This window comes from Tachypleus tridentatus, chromosome 11 (assembly GCF_004210375.1).
Source record: "Tachypleus tridentatus isolate NWPU-2018 chromosome 11, ASM421037v1, whole genome shotgun sequence".
Lineage (NCBI taxonomy): Eukaryota > Metazoa > Arthropoda > Merostomata > Xiphosura > Limulidae > Tachypleus > Tachypleus tridentatus.
This window is the reverse complement of record NC_134835.1, coordinates 42,568,167-42,587,309: the sequence shown is the minus strand read 5'-3', so window position 1 is coordinate 42,587,309 and position 19,143 is coordinate 42,568,167. Positions and strand designations below refer to the sequence as shown.

Below are 19,143 nucleotides of genomic sequence, written 5' to 3'. Positions count from 1 at the left end.
TCTGGTTTTATCTTTGCCGAGGGGTAATATATATGTTTATATTTCTGTTTTATTGGCAAGATTTAGTTATTTTGCATATTTTGCATTACTGATACACAGAAATATGTAAACTTAAGAAAAATATAGTCTATTCCAGACTTGCATGTTGGAAAGAAGGAGTTCAAATTTATGACTAAAATTTGTTGGATAGAGAAATAAGAGAATTATGAACTGTATGTGTTATCTGTTAAACAGAAAGTGTCTTTTGTTTTTTTTATTTCAGGTGATTTCCCTTGAAATAGCTGCTTATCCAATTTGTGTATGTAGTCATATATAGTGTTTGCTTCATACATGAAATATAATAATTTTTACTCTAATTAGGTGGTATAATTGTGAAGCTTAAGTCAGAACTGTTTGAAGCAGACCTTGATGCTGGAGAAGATAAGTCTCTTTTTAAGATAGAGCCAGATTTCCGTGGACGAGAGTTTGAAAAACAGTTTGCTTGCAGGTAAGAGATTTCATAATGAAAATATTAAAATACTTCTTATTTTACTGAGGTATGGTAATTTATGAAACTAGGCCTAATGCTAACATTTTTTAAAAAGAGTGTGACTATTCAGAGTTAGATAAGTTACTTTGGAGAGGGCATATTCAGTTAAATGTCAGAACTGATAAAAAACAAAATGTCTATAATATTTTAAGTCTCATTACCACAGTTAAGTCTTATAATTGGTAGATAATAAGGTGCTATTTACTACAGTGTAGGTGTAAATATTTGTTATCTATTTAAAATAGATGGTGAAATTACAGCCTTATCCAGATTTAAATTTTCAAATGAGTAATGACTGACTTTGAGGGCTTTGGATTGACAGCATGATTTGTTTTAAAACTCTTATTGTCTTTTGTTTTGTCAATCATGAAATTTTACCAACCTGTATTTTAATTTATAAAATTACTTTTAGTCAAGTCCTATTTACCACTTAGATTTTTCTATAGGCTTGGAGATCGAACCATTAGATAAAGGTGGAGTCCTACTGTATTTTTACAAGATATATGAAAACACTATAAATGTTAATTTTATCTATTACTTACAAACTGCTGTTATATTACACTGTTTTGCCCATATGTTTCATATTTTTCCTGCTAGGAAGTCCATCTTTCATTAGCACATGTAAGTCCACAAATATACTTATGACTCGCTTGGGGAATAAAAATGAATTAAAGTGTAGTTGATATCAAAATTAAAATCTTGTGGTGGTGGAGAAGAAACACAATCAGTTGGAAGATTTGTTGATGCATGAAGAGGTGGAAGAGATTGATTAATTTTCATATACGTTTCATTGCTTTGTTTGTTTGTAAATTATTTAGAATATGAACATTAGAAATTATAATTGTGTGTGTGTGTATGTATGTATGTAGAGAGAGAGGGAGGGTTTAGACATGAAAAATTGAAAGTTGAAATGAATTTGGTTTAAAATGTTTTTACTAGAAAAATATCTTGAAATGTGCAATCTACATCTTGCTGAAAACAAATACAAGTGACTTAAGCATAATTCACTTTGTAAGATGATTTGATTTTTGAGGTAAAATCAGATAAGATGTATGCTTTAAACAGAAAAGGGATATACAGTTAAATATTTATTATCATACCTGGTTAATTAGTAACATGTACATTCAAACCACTGCCAAGAAGTATTATGTTATTTTAAGATCACAACTTACACTCTTGTATACATTATTTTTGGACATTATGTAAGTTTGTAATTTTAGTAATAAATTTATAAAAAATGCATTAAAATTTCATTTCCTTATATAATTGATCTGATTGTTTGTAATATTGTACTTACAAGTTTAAGATAAGAGTAGGATGCATGAGAAGTCACCATTCATTATTTTTCTTTTAATTTTAGGTTCAAGCAAGAGAAGCCAATCATAGAAAGAGGAATATTTGGAAAAGTTATTGTAGAGCGGAAACTGAATGTAGGAGAGAATGAGCCAATATTTGAGTTTAATCTGTATAAGGTAGTGTTAAAAGTACTAATAGCTATTCTTAATTTATTTTTATATTATTAAATTCAAAGTGGTACTATCCTTTCAAGTATTAATTTACTTTCTGAAGTCATACCTTCACTTAGAAAGTGATTTTTGCATATTATTAATGTTATACAGAGGGCTGAGTACATAGTAATAAAATTATTTTCAGTATTCAATTCACATGTCACATGACAGCCATGGTTGATATAAAGTTGTGGTGAAGTGGTAAAAGAACAACTATATTTTGACTTTGTTTCATTGATAGTGTGATGTCGCCAAAAAAATGATTGTCTTTGGGAATGGCATGTATCGAACCCTTTCTGACACAAAATATTTGTCCAGTCAAATCATAAGGATGTGTTTAGTTCAGGATTTAGAACTTTCAAGACAGAGATGTTCCTCATACTTAATTGTATTGGAAAACAAAGGAACATGTATCATCTTGAAGAACTGGTGCCACCAGAAAGAGATCTGCAACAAGTTATACCCCATTCATGATAAGCAAAGTGTGGCATCTTGTAACAGCTGAATATCCATGAACATATAGTCCAGTAGCAAGAGTCATCCATGTGTTTTAGTTAACATAATTAAAAAGGATCTTTGCCTGGAAAAGTGATACAAGTTAGGTGTGCACTTTATTCATGATATATTTGTTCAACTGCTGGATACCTTAAGCACCTGGAGAATGAAATTGGTATTTATATTATCCCATGTAAAGAAATGCCTGTTGGGTTGCCAGATATAGCATCTATGCATTTATATTTGTTGAAACAGGTGATTAGAAGTGGTTGTCCTTCTACATCAGATTGATTGTGGAAAACAGTAGGTAGGAAGAATGTACATGAAAACCTTATGATGGAACCTTCTACAGTGGAAAGTGGTGTAGAGCTGCTGGCAGTATGCATAAGATAGAGCATAAACATAGTAATTATAATATGGTGAAGTTCCAAAATTATTTTATTATATCAAACTGCAGTATGTTATGCATTTTGATTTAATAGCTGAAGTCAGTTATATATTATACAGGTACATATATACATTATTTTTTATAAATCCTATTGATACAGAAGGGTCAAAGTGTGTGTATCGTAATCTTTTTTTATAGTTTTTACATTCAAAATTGAATTAAATTACTTTATTACCAATAAGCTTGGCATCAAAATGTAGTTTATAAATCAGATTTTTACATTAAGTTCTAACTCCAAAAGAAGATATTTTAAATAACTTCTTTGTGTCATGTAACACGTCTGTGCTCTGAATTCCCCATTTTGAGATTTTTTATTCCCTTGTATGTTTAAGAGTGTCTGATTAATTAGAAATGCATGTTACAGATATTAACAAGTCAGGATGTGATATTTTATTGGCCATTCTTTTTATTTTATTGAAATATCACACCCTTTTATTTCTTTTATAGTGCTATTGCAAATATTTATGACCATTAGAAAGACCATATATATTTCCTTGCATGCTTTCTTATATATATTTACTTTTATGTGGCCAAGTAGTCATTTCATATGATTCATTGGCTGATGTCTTTGTTGTGTTCAGTTCTGTGCAGTTGATGGAATGTTTTAAACATGTTCATAGCTTAGCTAGAAAGCAAGCTAAAATAGAGTTGTTTTAGGACATTCTTATCTAATGTGTGATGTATTTCTGCATTCTAAGATGCAAATTTGAGAACAATATGAATTGCTTCATGGATAACCAGCACAGTATGAAAAAAAGTAGTCTTATTGAAGTACTTTAAGTACAGAGAGGCCTACTGCACCTGCCTGAATATAACGTGCACACAATTTTGAAAGTCTAAATTGAAGAATCTTTATTTTTTACACATTGTAAAAAAAATAAAAATGAATAAAAGTTTGTAAATACCATAAACAAATATCGATGTATTAAACATTTTTTTGAAAACTTTCATTGGAATTTTATTTCACATGTCAATTTTACAAAATGTATTGAAAAGTTTAGTTTACTGTATTACCATGTATAATTATTCATCTTTACATAAATCTTCGTCATTTATAAATTTGCTGCTACCATTGGATTCATAAGATTTGCATCCTTGAACCTTTGCTTCATCCTTTTATGATTCCCACAGCACTTCATCATCTATCCTGTCTATTGCATTGGATATGCAATCTTTTTTGAAACTTTTGATGATTTTTGATGTTAGCTTCTAGTAAAATACCTAACAAAACTGAACATGCTGCACAGTCAATTTTTCAGGAGGTATTTGAGGGAAAAAGTGCCCATTATATTCAAGCAAATATTGTACGAGCTAACTACTAAAATGTTTGTTTTTTTATATACATTTTCTTTATTAATGTTATATATCCTTTAAAAAACTAATTAGGTTTGATAGCAAGACATAAATAAAACAAATTTAAAATTTCTCTTTCCCAGTTAGTTCATGAGATCTAATGCTGCAAGATGTAATTTTATCCATGTGTTTGTCCCATGCTCTCCCACTTACATATAATTATATTTCATGCACTGAGGGAGGAATTGAAGCACAGTAAAACATCAAAGTAAATGAAGGTGTTTGGGAAAATGTTAGAAGCTGTTAGGATAAATAATTGCAATTTTCACAATCTGCAGCCACTATAAAAAAAAAAAAGTCATATTTTTCAATTTTTACTATACATTTTACTATAATTAATGTTAGGATAGAGGAAATAAGAGATTTTACTACAAAACTCGATAATTATTTAGGAAATACTAGAAGCTATGCAAATGAAAAAATAACTTTAATATGGAAAGAAGTATTTTAATTCTTAACATAGAAGTCAACTTTTTTTGAAACTGTCTTAGTAAAGGCTTCTTATATTCACAAGCAAATCTTTAGTAAAAATATATTAAAAATCTGATATTTTATGGCAATAGACTTATAACAGTACATTAAGTTATTGTATGTATAGTCTAATGGTTACAAAGTCAGTCAAAATGACAAAGACTTTGTAGAGAGGGTTAAAGTGTAAATAACTTAAACAGTTTTTGTAATTACAGATTCTGGTCAGTGAAACAGACCTTGCTCTAGATTTTTGTTTATCCTTTGTCTTCTGTAATGCAGCAGAAATATTTCGTGGTTTTGTTTCCATCTTCTGTATTCAGTGCATGACATGTGTACGTTAACCATTGCTGTGCAGTGGAACAGGTTTTTAGTATTGAGCATACCCTTAAATATCATATTTCAAAAATAGTGATTCTAAATATTTTAAAATCTATTGTACAACATTTGTCTAGTGTACAATGGAAAGAAAATTTAGAAAAAAATTTACTTTCTTATTTTTGCACAGGTCCAAAGAGTATCACCTGTAAACATTGCATTTATTGACTTCAATTTCTATACTCTTCCAGAAGTATATTTACTCAAAAACTATCATTTCATGGAAATTGACTTATCCATGTTTTGTTTGATGTGATTTTATTTCTGTCAGTGATTTTTATTTCTACAGCCATGTGTGACCAGACTGTGGTGTTGTCACACAGCAAGTGGTCTGTACATTAACCAGTGAATTTTATCATTGAAAACAGATAGAATTAATATCTAAAAATGATTGAAAGAAAAGATTTTTGTCTATCTAAGTCAGTTATATATGAAGTATTGTGAGCAATAATATATGGTTTTATCCTAAATTGAATGGCAGAAGTTGCTATAGGGGCAAACAACAGATTCTAAGACAAAACTTAGAATACTTGCAAACAAGGGTGGTTTTTTTAGTTTATCGTGAGCAAAAATAATGTAAAAAATAATCTTTTTGTGAAGATGTTTATGGTTAGCGAGTATGGGAAGGTAGAATTCAAGAAAGGTAAAAACTATTCAAATGACACAAAACCTCATTTTATTGTATATATATTAATAAAGTTATTTTTCCATAAATAACATGTATAAAAAAACTTGTTAGTTACTAAAAAGATATAATAATTATTAAAGAAAAATTGAGATTGACCAAAAACATAACTTGAAAAAATTGCCAAATCATTATAGCCTTATGATACTGAAGTATACAAATGTAAATGAAGGTTTTAGGCTAATAATATTATTGGGCCTGATACTATCATACTACTTTCTGTGTATTTTTAGTTCTCCTTCTGTACAGTTGTACTTATTGTGAGAAAAATAATAATATTTTAAGTTATTTAAATGTACACAAAAATCTCTGAACTGGATAATTTACCACACCCACAAAATACAGTTTACTGTAAATACATATTAAATATCACAGGTATTTGTGTAAGAATGTGTAGTGGTCAAAACAGAGTTGTTATGTATTATATATCAAAAGATGGTTCAAACTTTTCCTTTTTCCCCCCCCTCTAGAGTGGTTGTGAAACTGAGCCTACTGCTCATGAATCTTCAGACCGCTGGTCGATTGTAGCCATCAAAGAATTGGCAGGTAAGTTGTAGCATTTTTAATTTTCCAGTTCCTTATGAAAATCTTCAGTTAAGGGTTCTTCACATGAGCATCCATAGGGATGAAGTTTTGAAGTTTAAAAATATGGAAAAACATAAAATTCCTCACGTGTTATTATGTTAAAATAAAAGTTTGCAATATGTAGTTTAAAACAAATCCCAAAAACTACCATAATTAAAAGGAAGAATGATGCAGTGTCCATTTCCATTCAGCACATATCAATGTGTAGCATACACAGTGAATGAAAATATAGATAAATAACAGAAATTTTTTAGAGGTATGAACAAAGAATAATGTTAATATATTTATAAACCTAGGTACGTTACACATCATGGATGATAACAACTGGAAAAAGTTTGCCCGTCACATTGGATTTACTAAGAATGAGATCCACAGAAAACTGTTGTACTCACCTGATCCTTTTCTAACAATGGTAAACCTCTACCAGTCCCGAGGAGGTACCCCAGAAGAATTTGTGCAAGCTCTCTATCAAGTAAGTCGTCAGTTAAACATTCAAGGAGCAGATGAAAGTAGTGGGAAGAGTTCGCCTGGAAGTGCTTGTAGTAGTGGAACATCATCAACCCATCGCAGATGGATCCCTTTTTCATTCAGTACTCCAACAAAATGGAGGAGTAAAACTCAAGGTGACTCCGATGCAAGCACATCAGGTTAGTGTATTGTTTACAGTGTGAATCAGTGTTAATCTGCCTGCTGCAGGTGGAACCCTTCCTCATTTGGGACTTTGTACCAAATGGAGAAGCCAAACTGAAGGAGACTGTAAGAGTGGTAACGTAAGCTAGTGTATTGTTTAAAGTATGAATCATTGTTTAGCTTTGGGACTTTGTACCAAATGGAGAAGCCAAACTGAAGGAGACTGTAAGGGTGGTAACTTAAGCTAGTGTATTGTTTAAAGTATGAATCATTGTTTAGCTATGAAACTAAATGTAACTGTAAAATGATTAAAAGAATTATGATCAGCTCAGGTACAAAAGGTTAGAGATATCTATAAAATACTTCAAAACTAGTACAATAGAGCTTACTTATGTTAGAAATACAGTACACAATATGTTACTAGCATTAATAAGTATTGATAAATCATTAAAGACTAGCAAAGGCATGCTATACATGTATTAAACTCTCAATCTTTGATATTTTAAGCAGTTACAGTTGCAACAGAATTGTGTAAATACTTAAGTTTGATTAACAAGCAGAAATAATAGTGCTGTTAACATATTAAACACCATTAAACTTGATTTTTTAAGAATATTTTAGTGCATTTCTATTGATTATGTCCACTATTTGTTCATTTCATGTATTGCAAATTTTTATAATCTTTTTCAGGAACCGATGAAAATGTTCTATTGGATAAGGAAAAATATTTAATGGGTTAAAAATTAAAACTGATTTAGTTGAAAATGTAGTAAAACTACCATCATATTCCTTATAATATTGGTGAATTTGTAAAAGAAATTCTGCATTATTAGATTTATCCCAAGAAGCTAGTTTCATGTTGATGATGTTTGAATGTGCAGTGAAACAATTTGATACAAAGATATTCTAAAATGCTTTTATATATATTCTTTTTTATCAGCCACTGAAAATAGTATTGGTTCTCGTAAGCGTTCTAATCCCAGTGGCTCCAACGAAGCGAGACCTGCCAAAAAGAAACGGAGATTTTCAGATGTGTCAGAAACAATGAGTAGTTCTGAAGAATCTTGTGATGATATGAGAACAAGCACAAAAAAATTAGAAGATACAGATATGTGGGAGATCTCTGCCCTGATGAACACAGTTAGTTGGCGAGCTTTGGGTCGCACCCTCGGACTAGAAGAAAGTGTCCTGCTCAATATTGAGCATACCCATAAGACCAGCGGATTTCGAGAATGTGCTTATCAGATGTTGTTGGAGTGGAAAGGCCGAAAACCCCAGAAGTGTACCTTTGGAACTCTTCATACAGCTCTTTGTAAAGAAAATATGAACAATGTAGCTAAAGAGTTGGGTATTATGAAACTTGGAGAGAGAGATTGAAGTAGTACTTGTAATACAGTCATGATAAACTTGAACAGAAAGTTAATTTTTCGTGGACAAAGTTGTTGTAGTTTAGTTTAACATGGAATTGGAACTGCTGTAGTATAACTACACGGTCTTGAGAAAGCAGTGCATATATGTATGTGTGTATGTATGTATGTATATTAAGTGATTAAAGCTGCTGCAAGTTCAATGTGTCAGCATTTTGGCCAAAAAGACTAACAGTCCAAACTGGGTTTGGCATTAGCTATATTTGTTTCCTTACATCATTTTTAGCCATTTTCTCTCCAGAGTTGATTATTCCAAATTTGTTTTTCTATTATACTTGCTGTTACTGTTACATAATTGTTATATTTGGTTTTACATGCTTAAAGTTTTGTTGCAACATAATTTCACCAAAAGGACACTTAGAAGAAAAGTTGCCAATTTTATATTTGTGCTGTTTTTTTTTAAGTAATTTATATTTCACTGATATTCTATGTAAAGAAGAAACAGAACATGTGCAAATCTCTGACTCGGTACTTTATAAAACTCCACTTTGCCTTTGGTTTGTGAAGTTCTGTATAGCTAATAAACAATTCTTGGCATTTCCATAAAAATAATACAAAACGTTACTCATTCCTAAAGCCTTAAGATAGAGATTTTGACTCATCACAATATAAAAATTTTGTAAAACTGAGAAACATCTACTGATGTAAGTATTTTAATTGTAAAACTTTGAGCTAAATTTAGTGTATGAAAGAAACATTATTTCCCATGGATCCAAGGTTCTCTGTATTACCAACCTAATGTTCTATGTTATTTTATTGTTTAAATCTACTTTAAAAACTTTATTATAATCTGATCTCAGTACTGTGTACAATCAAATGTTTAGCACATCTAGGAACTGTAACTAGATGTATTTTAGAGAAATAAGGTAGTCTATTTCCACGTTGAATTTGTCACATGATTTCATTAATATTAAAAACGAAATATTAGTGATATGTATAGAAAATATTGAAATATTGTTAATTCCTTTCCTTGCAATACAAGACTGGGCGGTTTATTTGAAACGTAACAATTGTTTACTAAAGTGTACATTAGTAAAAATTTACCACAATTAAGATTTTTTGTGTTACCTTTAAATGTGTATTGTGAATAAGTGTGTAGATGCCACTTTAGGTGAATTATATATACATCTTTTTACATTATAATTGTTATTTTGTCAGCAAGAGGAAACTGTTTTTTTTCAATACTGAGCAGAAAGGCTTTCTTTTAAACTGACTGCAGAACAAAGTGTTAATGTTTTGTTGTTTTTTTTTGTAATGCTTTGACAAAATTGTTTGGTTGGGGTGGTGGCACAGAGAAGTATTCTTTTTAGTGACATTTCAGTTTGTATAGTACAGAGAATGACAACACGTGATTTAATCCTCTGGTAACTGGAAGAGAACTTGATGGTGCTCTGACCAATCACTTAATATTTCTATTTAGTGATTCATTGTCCAAATATCAGTATTACTATTGGAATTCAGATGGTGTTTTACTTAGTAAAAATATTTGTCTCATATTTATGTATTAAGTTCAAAATACTAATATAAACAAAATTGCATATTTGATTGTTGTGGGGAGGTAGTAATAAATTCCTCAGAATTTAACATAATAGAACTTTAACATTTTTATGAAGTCATTCATGTACTGATTTTAAGATCTCATAGGGAAGGTTTGGTTTTGCTTACAAGAATTAGAATACATTGTTTGTGTAGTAATGGATTAATCACTTATGACGCATGTTTTTTTTTTAATTTCTAAAATTTGAACTTTCAATTTTGTCATGGATTGGTGCCATATCGTCTTTGTTTTATCAACACCACATTCCCAATCCTGTCTCTAGAGAGAGAATTACAGTATTGTTGTAAAACACGTTTTACTTGAAACTTCATTCAAAATTATTTGTACAGTACAATTTTTTACTCTTGTATTTTTTGTACATTTTACAATTTGTTCTTAAAGCATAAAATAAAGACATATTGCTACAAAGTTCGTTTCTGAGTAGTCATTTGGGGAAATCAAATGTACTAAAACTTGTTCTTCAGATACAGATTCAAACCTGAAATTTGAGATCTGTGCCAATATTGTATTAGCATATGGAAAGAGTAAAAGATGAACTTTTTTTTTTTTTACATGATTTTATATATTTTAGGAAACTATTTCTGTAAGGTAAATTATTAACAGAAAAGAATAGTTATTAGATAAACAGATCTAATGTAGATTGGTCAAGATGTATCGGGAACCCTATTTCGTCTTTGTCTTTTTGCTGTCTTCTCTTGCATTTCTTCGTAATGTTCATGGAAAAGACATTTCAGTGATGGTAACAACAGTGGTAAAATTGGTAGATCACATGGTCGAACCTGTACAAATAAAGTGTTTATTATAAATTGTGGTTTTGGGGGTGGGTTACACACCAGAGAGTAGTCTAAAATGTGTTTAAATAATTGGTATTTAAAAACTAATTACATTACTTGTCAGCTACATACAAGTTTATTTTAAATGAAAAAAAGTTGCATAAAAATTATGGTTGGAAAACAGCTAATAAGAAATAAATATAATAGAAGTAATTATTGGACTTTTGACTTTTTTTTTTCTGAATGTTGAACATACATACATTGTGTAATAATTATTTTTAGAAAATTAACTACATGTCACCAAATATTAGAAATGTTACAAGATTAATGGAGATTAGGGCTTGTTTTCCAGCATGTTTACTACAAAAAAAAAAGAATTTTTTCATCTACTTATAGCTAAAATTATTAAATAAGTGTAACGCGATTTGCATGCCTGCAACAACATATATCCAGAAGTCCTATTCATTAAAAGTTGTTTGTAAACTAGGACACACCATGACAAAATATACCTTTTAAATTCCAGTATCTGATAAATTAATAGGACTACTACTACTTGAAATGCTTTCTTTAGAACTAGTCAAATACATATTTTCAAAAAGATTCAATATTACCACCCAACTTTTCTTTAAGAAATAATACAGTGGTCAAGCACAGGTTAAATTTATTAGTAGTCAAGTTTTTATGCCAATTCTGCTAAGTACAAAAATTAATGTATTAATAGCATTTTAATCACAACTTCTCATAGGCTGCTACAACCAAGTTAGCAGTGTCAAATAATCACTATCCTGTTGAACCCCTCTCAGAGAAGATAGAGGCCATGTAATAAAGGCTAAAAAAAGTCACATAACCAATCACCATCCTGCTGAACCTCACTGACACAATACAGTATGAACAAAATGTTATTTGTGCACTCTTTCCTTGAAACCAATACTGGTACATTTTAAATATAATACTCTAATTTATTAGTGTTTGTAATGTGTTGTTCCATCAAACAACTTGGAACATTACAAGATCCAATATAATATACTTACAACTGACTATTTCATGCTGAACTTAACTTAAATCACTTTACAGGTTAGTTTAGGCTGTTATAACCATGACAGTCTACATTACCAAACAAAAGGGTTCTGTTCCCAGAAACTTAAAACAACCAAAGTGTATCAAGATAGATGTTAAGCAAATTATGAACAAATCAAAGTATAAAACCACAAATTACCTAAAACTTATTTTGCTAGGAATGTTACATTCACATTAACTACTCACACTGTTATAATATTTAATTATAACTGTTTTGTTTTATAATTCTAACTTAATATTCTGCTGAAAATAAAAACAAAAGGACAAAAACAATTGTACCTTCATATTATCAAAAGCACAGCCAACTGTGTTGTGGAAGTTGTCATTGAAGAGAGGCACCTTAGCATATCTTTGGCTGAAGTGGGTTAAAAGGGTAAAATCAGCCCTCATCTTAGCACCAACTTTAATAGCTTGAGATGTAGTACTGAAATAAAATTGTATCATAAAGTACATCTCAATATATTTGGTTTTAATGGTTGATGGGTTTCAGAACATCTGAAGCTACAGTGTTACAAATGTCAAGTTAAAAAGTACAACTTCAAAATCTACAAGATTTATTTATTTCACAAAATTATTTAATTGAAGTTATACAGAAGAAGTCAGAACTATATATGTAAAAACAGCTCGTTTGGGTTGAGAAATTTTTTTACGTAGAGGAGTAAACAACGTTTCGATCTTCTTTGGTCATCGTCAGGTTCACAAAAGAGAAAGAGGTAACTGAGTGTCGGAATGTAGAGGGCTGGCTTAGGTGTTTGAATATATAATTTTATATTATTTATTATTATTATATTTTTAATACAAGTATAAAGGTGCTCCTTTGTATTGGTTTATTTTGGGCTTAAGTTGTTGTATAAGTAAGGCTTCTTTAATTTTGCATTTGATTATGTTTGTTTCTTTATTTAGTATTTGAGTCTTGTCTATGGTTAAGTTATGTTTATTTGAATTGCAGTGTTTGAAAACTCGTGAAGGTGACTTTGTGTTCCTTGAATCTGGTTTCTATCTTTCTTCTTGTTTCTCCAATATAGAAATCGTGGCAGTTATCACATTGTATTTTATAAATAATGTTGGTGTTATGTTTGTCAGTGTAGTTTTTACATAGTATAGACCTCAGTTTTGTGCCTGGTTTCTGAATAAATTTGGTATTAACTGGAATGTCATATTTTGTTACTAGTTTTTGCCAACTGTTGGTTATTTGTCTGCTGATGTCGGGAATATATGGTATGCAGCAGTATATGGTTTCGTGATTTTTTGATTCGTGAGATATATTTACTTTTGTTGGTTGATTTTGCTTTCTGTCTAGGTGTGTGCGTATAATGTTTTCTACGGTTTGTGGAGGAAACTTATTGATGTTGATGAAGTATTGTTTTATTTTGTCTAATTCATCGTTAATTTTATCTGGTGAGCATAGTTTTATGGCTGTGTTTATTTGGTTTCTTAGTATATTGAGTTTTTGTTTTGTTTCATGTGCTGAGTCCCAAGGAATGTATAGTCCAGTATGGGTGATTTTTTTGGTGGATTTTTGTTTCAACTTCTGTCATAAAAAATATTGGTTAGGACTGGTGATACTGGGTTGCCCATGCTTAGGCAATTTGTTTGTATATAGTTGTGGTTGTTGAACATGAAGTTTGTCTTCATCGTGGTGAATTCTATGAGGGTTGCTAATTGGTTACTAGGAATGTTTATAGATGGGTTAGGGTCTCGGATATAGAGTTCTAAGGCTATCTTGCAGGCTTCAGTGGTTGGAACTTCTGTAAAGAGGGATATAACATCAAAACTGGCCATTGAGGCTTTATGATCAAAATTAGACTTGAAATTAAAAGTCTTTAAATGAGCTGGCTGATGTTGCATATTTGGAAAATGCCCATGCTATGTATTTACGAAGATTGTAATTAAATGATTCATATGTGGACATTATTGGTCGTAATGGACAACAGTAACAACTATATACAAACAAATGGCCTAAGCATGGGCAACGCAGTATCACCAGTTCTAACCAATATTTTTATGACACAAGTTGAAACAAAAATCCACCAAAAAAATAACCCATACTGGACTATACATTCCTTGGGACTCAGCACATGAAACAAAAGAAAAACTCAACATACTAAGAAACCAAATAAACACAGCCATAAAACTATGCTCACCAGATAAAATTAATGATGAATTAGAAAAAATAAAACAATACTTCATCAACATCAATAAGTTTCCTCCACAAACCGTAGAAAACATTATACGCACACACCTAGACAGAAAGCAAAATCAACCAACAAAAGTAAATATATCTCACGAATCAAAAAATCACGAAACCATATACTGCTGCATACCATATATTCCCGACATCAGCAGAAAAATAACCAACATTTGGCAAAAATTAGTAACAAAATATGACATTCCAGTTAATACCAAATTTATTCAAAAACCCGGCACAAAACTGAGGTCTATACTATGTAAAAACTACACTGACAAACATCACACCAACATTATTTATAAAATACAATGTGATAACTGCCACGACTTCTATATTGGAGAAACAAGAAGAAAAATGGAAACCAGATTCAAAGAACATAAAAAGTCACCTTCACACGTTTTCGAACACTGCAAGTCAAATAAACATAACGATAGACAACACTCATAATACTAAATAAAGAAACACACATAAACAAATGCAAAATTAAAGAAGCCTTACTTATACAACAACCTAAACCCAAAATAAACCAATACAAAGGAGCACCTTTATACTTATATTAAAAATAATATAACAAAAATAATAATAAATAATATAAAATTATATATTCAAACATGTGGTCAGCTTCCGGTCAGTTACCTCTTTCTTTCTTTGTGAACCTGACGATGACTGAAGAAGGTCAAAACGTTGTTTACTCCTCTATGTAAAAAAATTCTCAACCCAAACGAGCCGTTTTTACATATATATTTCTCTACAAGTGGGTTTTCTCGACATCACTGAGAAGTCAGAACCTTTCTAACTGTCTTGTGAAACAACTGGAGATATGTGATTATAAAAAATAAAGTGAAGCTGGCATTTAAAAAACGTTACTCTTTGAATCAAGCCTTCGCAAGTTTTTGAAACAATTTCAATACCCATTTTCAGATCAAGTAAAAAGACATTCATGTACCTTGTACTTCTCTTTTATTAAATTATTTCACAAAGACAACAATGTACGCTGAACCCAAAGTATTCAGTTGTCTCAAAACAGAAGAAAGTATTCCATTTTTAGTACATAAAAAAAGACAAGTTTTACTTTCTGGTTACCTATTTTACAAAATTTCAGTATCCACAAACATACAAACAATACATAAACAAGTTGTAAAGATAAAGTTTAGAATGTATTACAAACTCAAGCACACTAACAATCAATACATTTAGAAATATTTTAAATGCAAACAATATTTAAAGATATTCTAAAAAATAATAATAATTTTTAAATTATATATTTATTAATTATATATAATTATATATAAATAATATCTTATTCTTAATGTTATAAATAGAAGGTCATAATCTTACAGTCCATATAATTAAAAATACTTGCAAAGTTCAGAGACAGTTCAATTTTAAAGTCCAGCTAGGAGAGTTATTAGACATCTAGGTTCCAATCTTACAACTCAGCTAGTTAGAGCATCTGGCTAATTAGAAGACATGTCAAGTTAGCATCTATCCAAATTTATTCTTACAGTTCAGATGATTAGAACACCAGATAATCTTTAATACATATCACCAAATTTAAGTAGTTAAAAATTAGAAAAGGTCTGGAAAATATACAAAACCTAAGCCTAAATTTTATTCACATCCTGTTCATAGGTAGTTCCAAATCACCCACTTGATTACTTAAAAAAAGTATATAATACATTAAAATCATTGTATCAAAATTAACAAAGCAGTGGAGAAGTTATAAAAATCATTAACCAATGATTTCTTACCTGTGAGTTTTGATATTTGCTTCTTCTTCCAACTCATCTTCCATTGTTGCTTCATGAATCAAAAGTCCACAATCAAGACCTAAGAACAAGGTAAAAGAAAACTTCAAATCAGTTTGTGATTATTAATGGCAACATAACCATAAGAACAACTGACATCATATAAACAAACACTGTTTGTCAAAAAGAATAAATTTTTCTATTTATTAATTTTGTAGCAAGTCGGATACAAAGCCTTTTGTTATAAGTAATCAATGATTTTAGGAAGTTCCAGTGAGACTGCAGTATTATATTCACTTAATAGGTTTCTATATATGTTAAGTGTACTTAATTCATATATAAATATTGCTAAGCACAATAGTGCTTAGTATTCAGGGATGGGCCAAGAAGAAAAAAAAATGTTTGTTGCATTCAGTATGTTACTCTATGATGTTTACTGCTACAGCCTTATCCGAGTACTCGATTGCCATTACCAAATGTTCTACAGCTTCCAAGACTCCCAGTATCATTGAAAAGTACTGTTAAAGTGGAGAACTAGGAACCAACTAAAGAGCCAAAAAGTGTTCATCTTTTTCCTCCTCCTTGTTATGCTATGTGTGAAATGTTTCACAGTGGCTTTAGTATGACACAAGAGCATTTTAAAAGTACTTGGGAACAGGTTACAACTACATATGGTAATCTGAGTACAAGCCATATAATAATAATAATATTATTATTATTATTATTATATATCTCATCAAATTATAATTCCAGTATACACAATATTATCATTACCCCCTTGAAGTTAGTTTTCTTACAAATAAGTCTAATGTTCATTAAAATTTTTAATTAGAGTGAAACAGGAATTTCCAACAAATAATACAATAACATTTGTTGACTGTAATATTGCTTTGTACCCTATGCAATGTCTTCAGGGAACCAACACCTATATTATGTTTGAATTGAAGAAGTTAAAAAAAAATCAATACACAAGATTAAATTTCATTACCACACATTCATAAAATATACTGACTTTCATTTCTTGGAGAAAACCATCATAAAACAAGTAATAAAAACATTTTGTAAAATTATGTGGGGATGAGAAGGAAAAAAAAAAAAAAGTAAACATGAATATAAGGATATACAGCTACACATTTTTCATATGTTCTTCCTTCACTGTAGGTTCCCAAGAAGTCAAGATTATGACCAGTGTTGATTAATAATCTATTGTAGCCAATTGTATTGTATAATATTGTTATTAATTTAAGACAAGCAGGTATTGATATGCATGTAGCCTTGTAAGCTATAGTAATATAGAAAGTTTTAATGCTACAAAATGTATTAAAACAAGAAATTTAAAACTACAAATTAAAAAAATAAATAAAAAAAACTTGCTACTTGGGCCCAGACTAAAAGTTAGTGATTTGACAAAGTAGAAATACATTTTTTAAAATTTTAAGTAACTCAATTTTTGTAGTTTGGACTTATTTCATTATATTTTGTAGCATTACAACTTTCTACATTACCAAAGCTAGCTAAGTTACTTTTATATCAATCCCTACTCATTTTTTACAAAAAGTAAATTTTTTTTTTCAGTTATGTTCATTTATTTCCTTTCTTCTTTTAGCTGCCAGCAATAATAAACATGGGATGTGAATACTCAATTCAATTTTATTATTTATAAAGATCTCTACAAATCTACCCTCAAATATAATATTACACCCCAAGTAATGCATCATCCGTTTTATACAAATATAGTAGTATCCTTTCAGGTACAGAAAAGAATCATTGGGACATCTTAAAGTATACCTTATAAACAAACTTAAGTCCTAATTTTAAAACACATACATTCATAAAACTCATGACAAAAGAAACCTAAACTGGTTTCATACCCACAATAAGATGCATTAGAGTGACAATATCAATTTTCTCAAACTTTTCAGAAACTTTTTTACTATAAAAAAACAAAAACTTATTGATGTTCTTATATTATACCATTTAATAGGTTATAACTTCTTTACCTATTAAACTTAATATCCTTTGACTGTTACAATGTTGATTTCAAACAAGTTAAGCACAATGTTATTAAATCAGGTTTATACTTAAACTCTATTGCCTATATAAATATCAATATAAACTTGAATGCACTTGCATGTATGTGTATCTAGAAATACTAAGCATTTGATTACAATTTTTAATATCAACAAAAGTATTCCAATGCATGAATGTACTGACTTTCAGACTGCTATGCTTCAACACTAGAAACAAAAGGCAGGATATGTCACACTGAGATCCTTCAGCATGGAGCTAAATTTACAAGTTTAATTGAGTGTACCTCTTTAGGCATAAATCCAACTTATTTCTAAGCCTAATGCACAAAAAATTTTAACTGTTCATTGTTAATGTTTTTTCTGGTTTTTAAATTATACTTTAGTTTAATTTTAAACTGATTAGTAATACATGGAAACTTACTGAACAAAGTTGGTTTTAGTCAGTTCTTGAAATTAATACTCTTTTGATGGATGAAACAATGCCATTTTTCCAATTTTGAATGATAAGTTAGAAAAATCTCTCTTTACACTTCGTGAATAATGTAATATTTATTTTAGAAAAAGGAGTTTATGCAAAGATTTGTAGATGACTGAATAAATCGACCTTAACATTAATGGAATTTGAAGGGAATCAAAACTTCAGAACACAAAACAGAAGAGGAATTTTCACATCATGACTTCCATTGACCAAAACTAATAAATGGCATTGTAGTGTATGAAACAATGAAGTATAGTATGATCAAACAACTTATAAATGATCCTAAAATATCTGTTATGAAGGAGGTAAATTATTTTTAATGTTTGTTGTTTAGCATAAGGCTACACTAAACTTTTATGACATGCTCACTTTGAGTACAGCATTCACTTTTAGCATTAGAAGCACTCACACTTAAACTGCTGAGCAAGTAGGAAGATATCTTTAGTGGTTCAGCTTACTTAATGGGTAATGTGCCAGAAAATGTATCTTAGTTTTATAAATTTTGACCAACTTTTGAAAACTGATTTATTTCACTATCAAATCTGAGTCTATGACATTTACGTCAGATGTAGGTCAGTTTAAGAAGTGAAGAATGCATCAAGAAAATTTTTGTTAAACCTTAATTTTAGATCATGGAGGAATCACCTTTCAAACATGGATCTCTACCAAAATGTAAATACTTCATTACAGCAGTACTGTTAACCACAATGTACTACACAAAGAAGTAAATGTAGATTAAAGTACATTAGAATGAAAGAAAGATAATGTGTTATTTATGTTAAAAT

At 29.9% G+C, this 19,143-nt stretch overlaps 2 protein-coding genes across 3 annotated transcripts in view; one reads left to right on the top strand and one right to left on the bottom strand.

The window, feature by feature from the left end:
* Nucleotides 1-10,472, top strand: part of LOC143232037 (uncharacterized) — a 30,726-nt gene extending 20,254 nt beyond the window's left edge. For both annotated transcript variants that reach the window (XM_076467036.1, XM_076467037.1), the window contains exons 3-7: nt 361-487; nt 1,890-2,001; nt 6,335-6,410; nt 6,746-7,096; nt 8,020-10,472. In XM_076467036.1, the coding sequence (XP_076323151.1) occupies nt 361-487; nt 1,890-2,001; nt 6,335-6,410; nt 6,746-7,096; nt 8,020-8,456 (1,103 nt within the window). In that variant the 3' untranslated portion in view covers nt 8,457-10,472. The remainder of the gene's footprint in view (nt 1-360; nt 488-1,889; nt 2,002-6,334; nt 6,411-6,745; nt 7,097-8,019) is intronic.
* The window catches only part of RNaseZ (ribonuclease Z), a 54,124-nt gene continuing 45,323 nt past the window's right edge, over nt 10,343-19,143 (bottom strand). The window contains exons 19-21 of the mRNA XM_076465896.1: nt 15,854-15,932; nt 12,194-12,338; nt 10,343-10,843 (exon numbers count right to left, since the gene is read on the bottom strand). Of these exons, the coding sequence (XP_076322011.1) occupies nt 10,709-10,843; nt 12,194-12,338; nt 15,854-15,932 (359 nt within the window). The 3' untranslated portion in view covers nt 10,343-10,708. The remainder of the gene's footprint in view (nt 10,844-12,193; nt 12,339-15,853; nt 15,933-19,143) is intronic.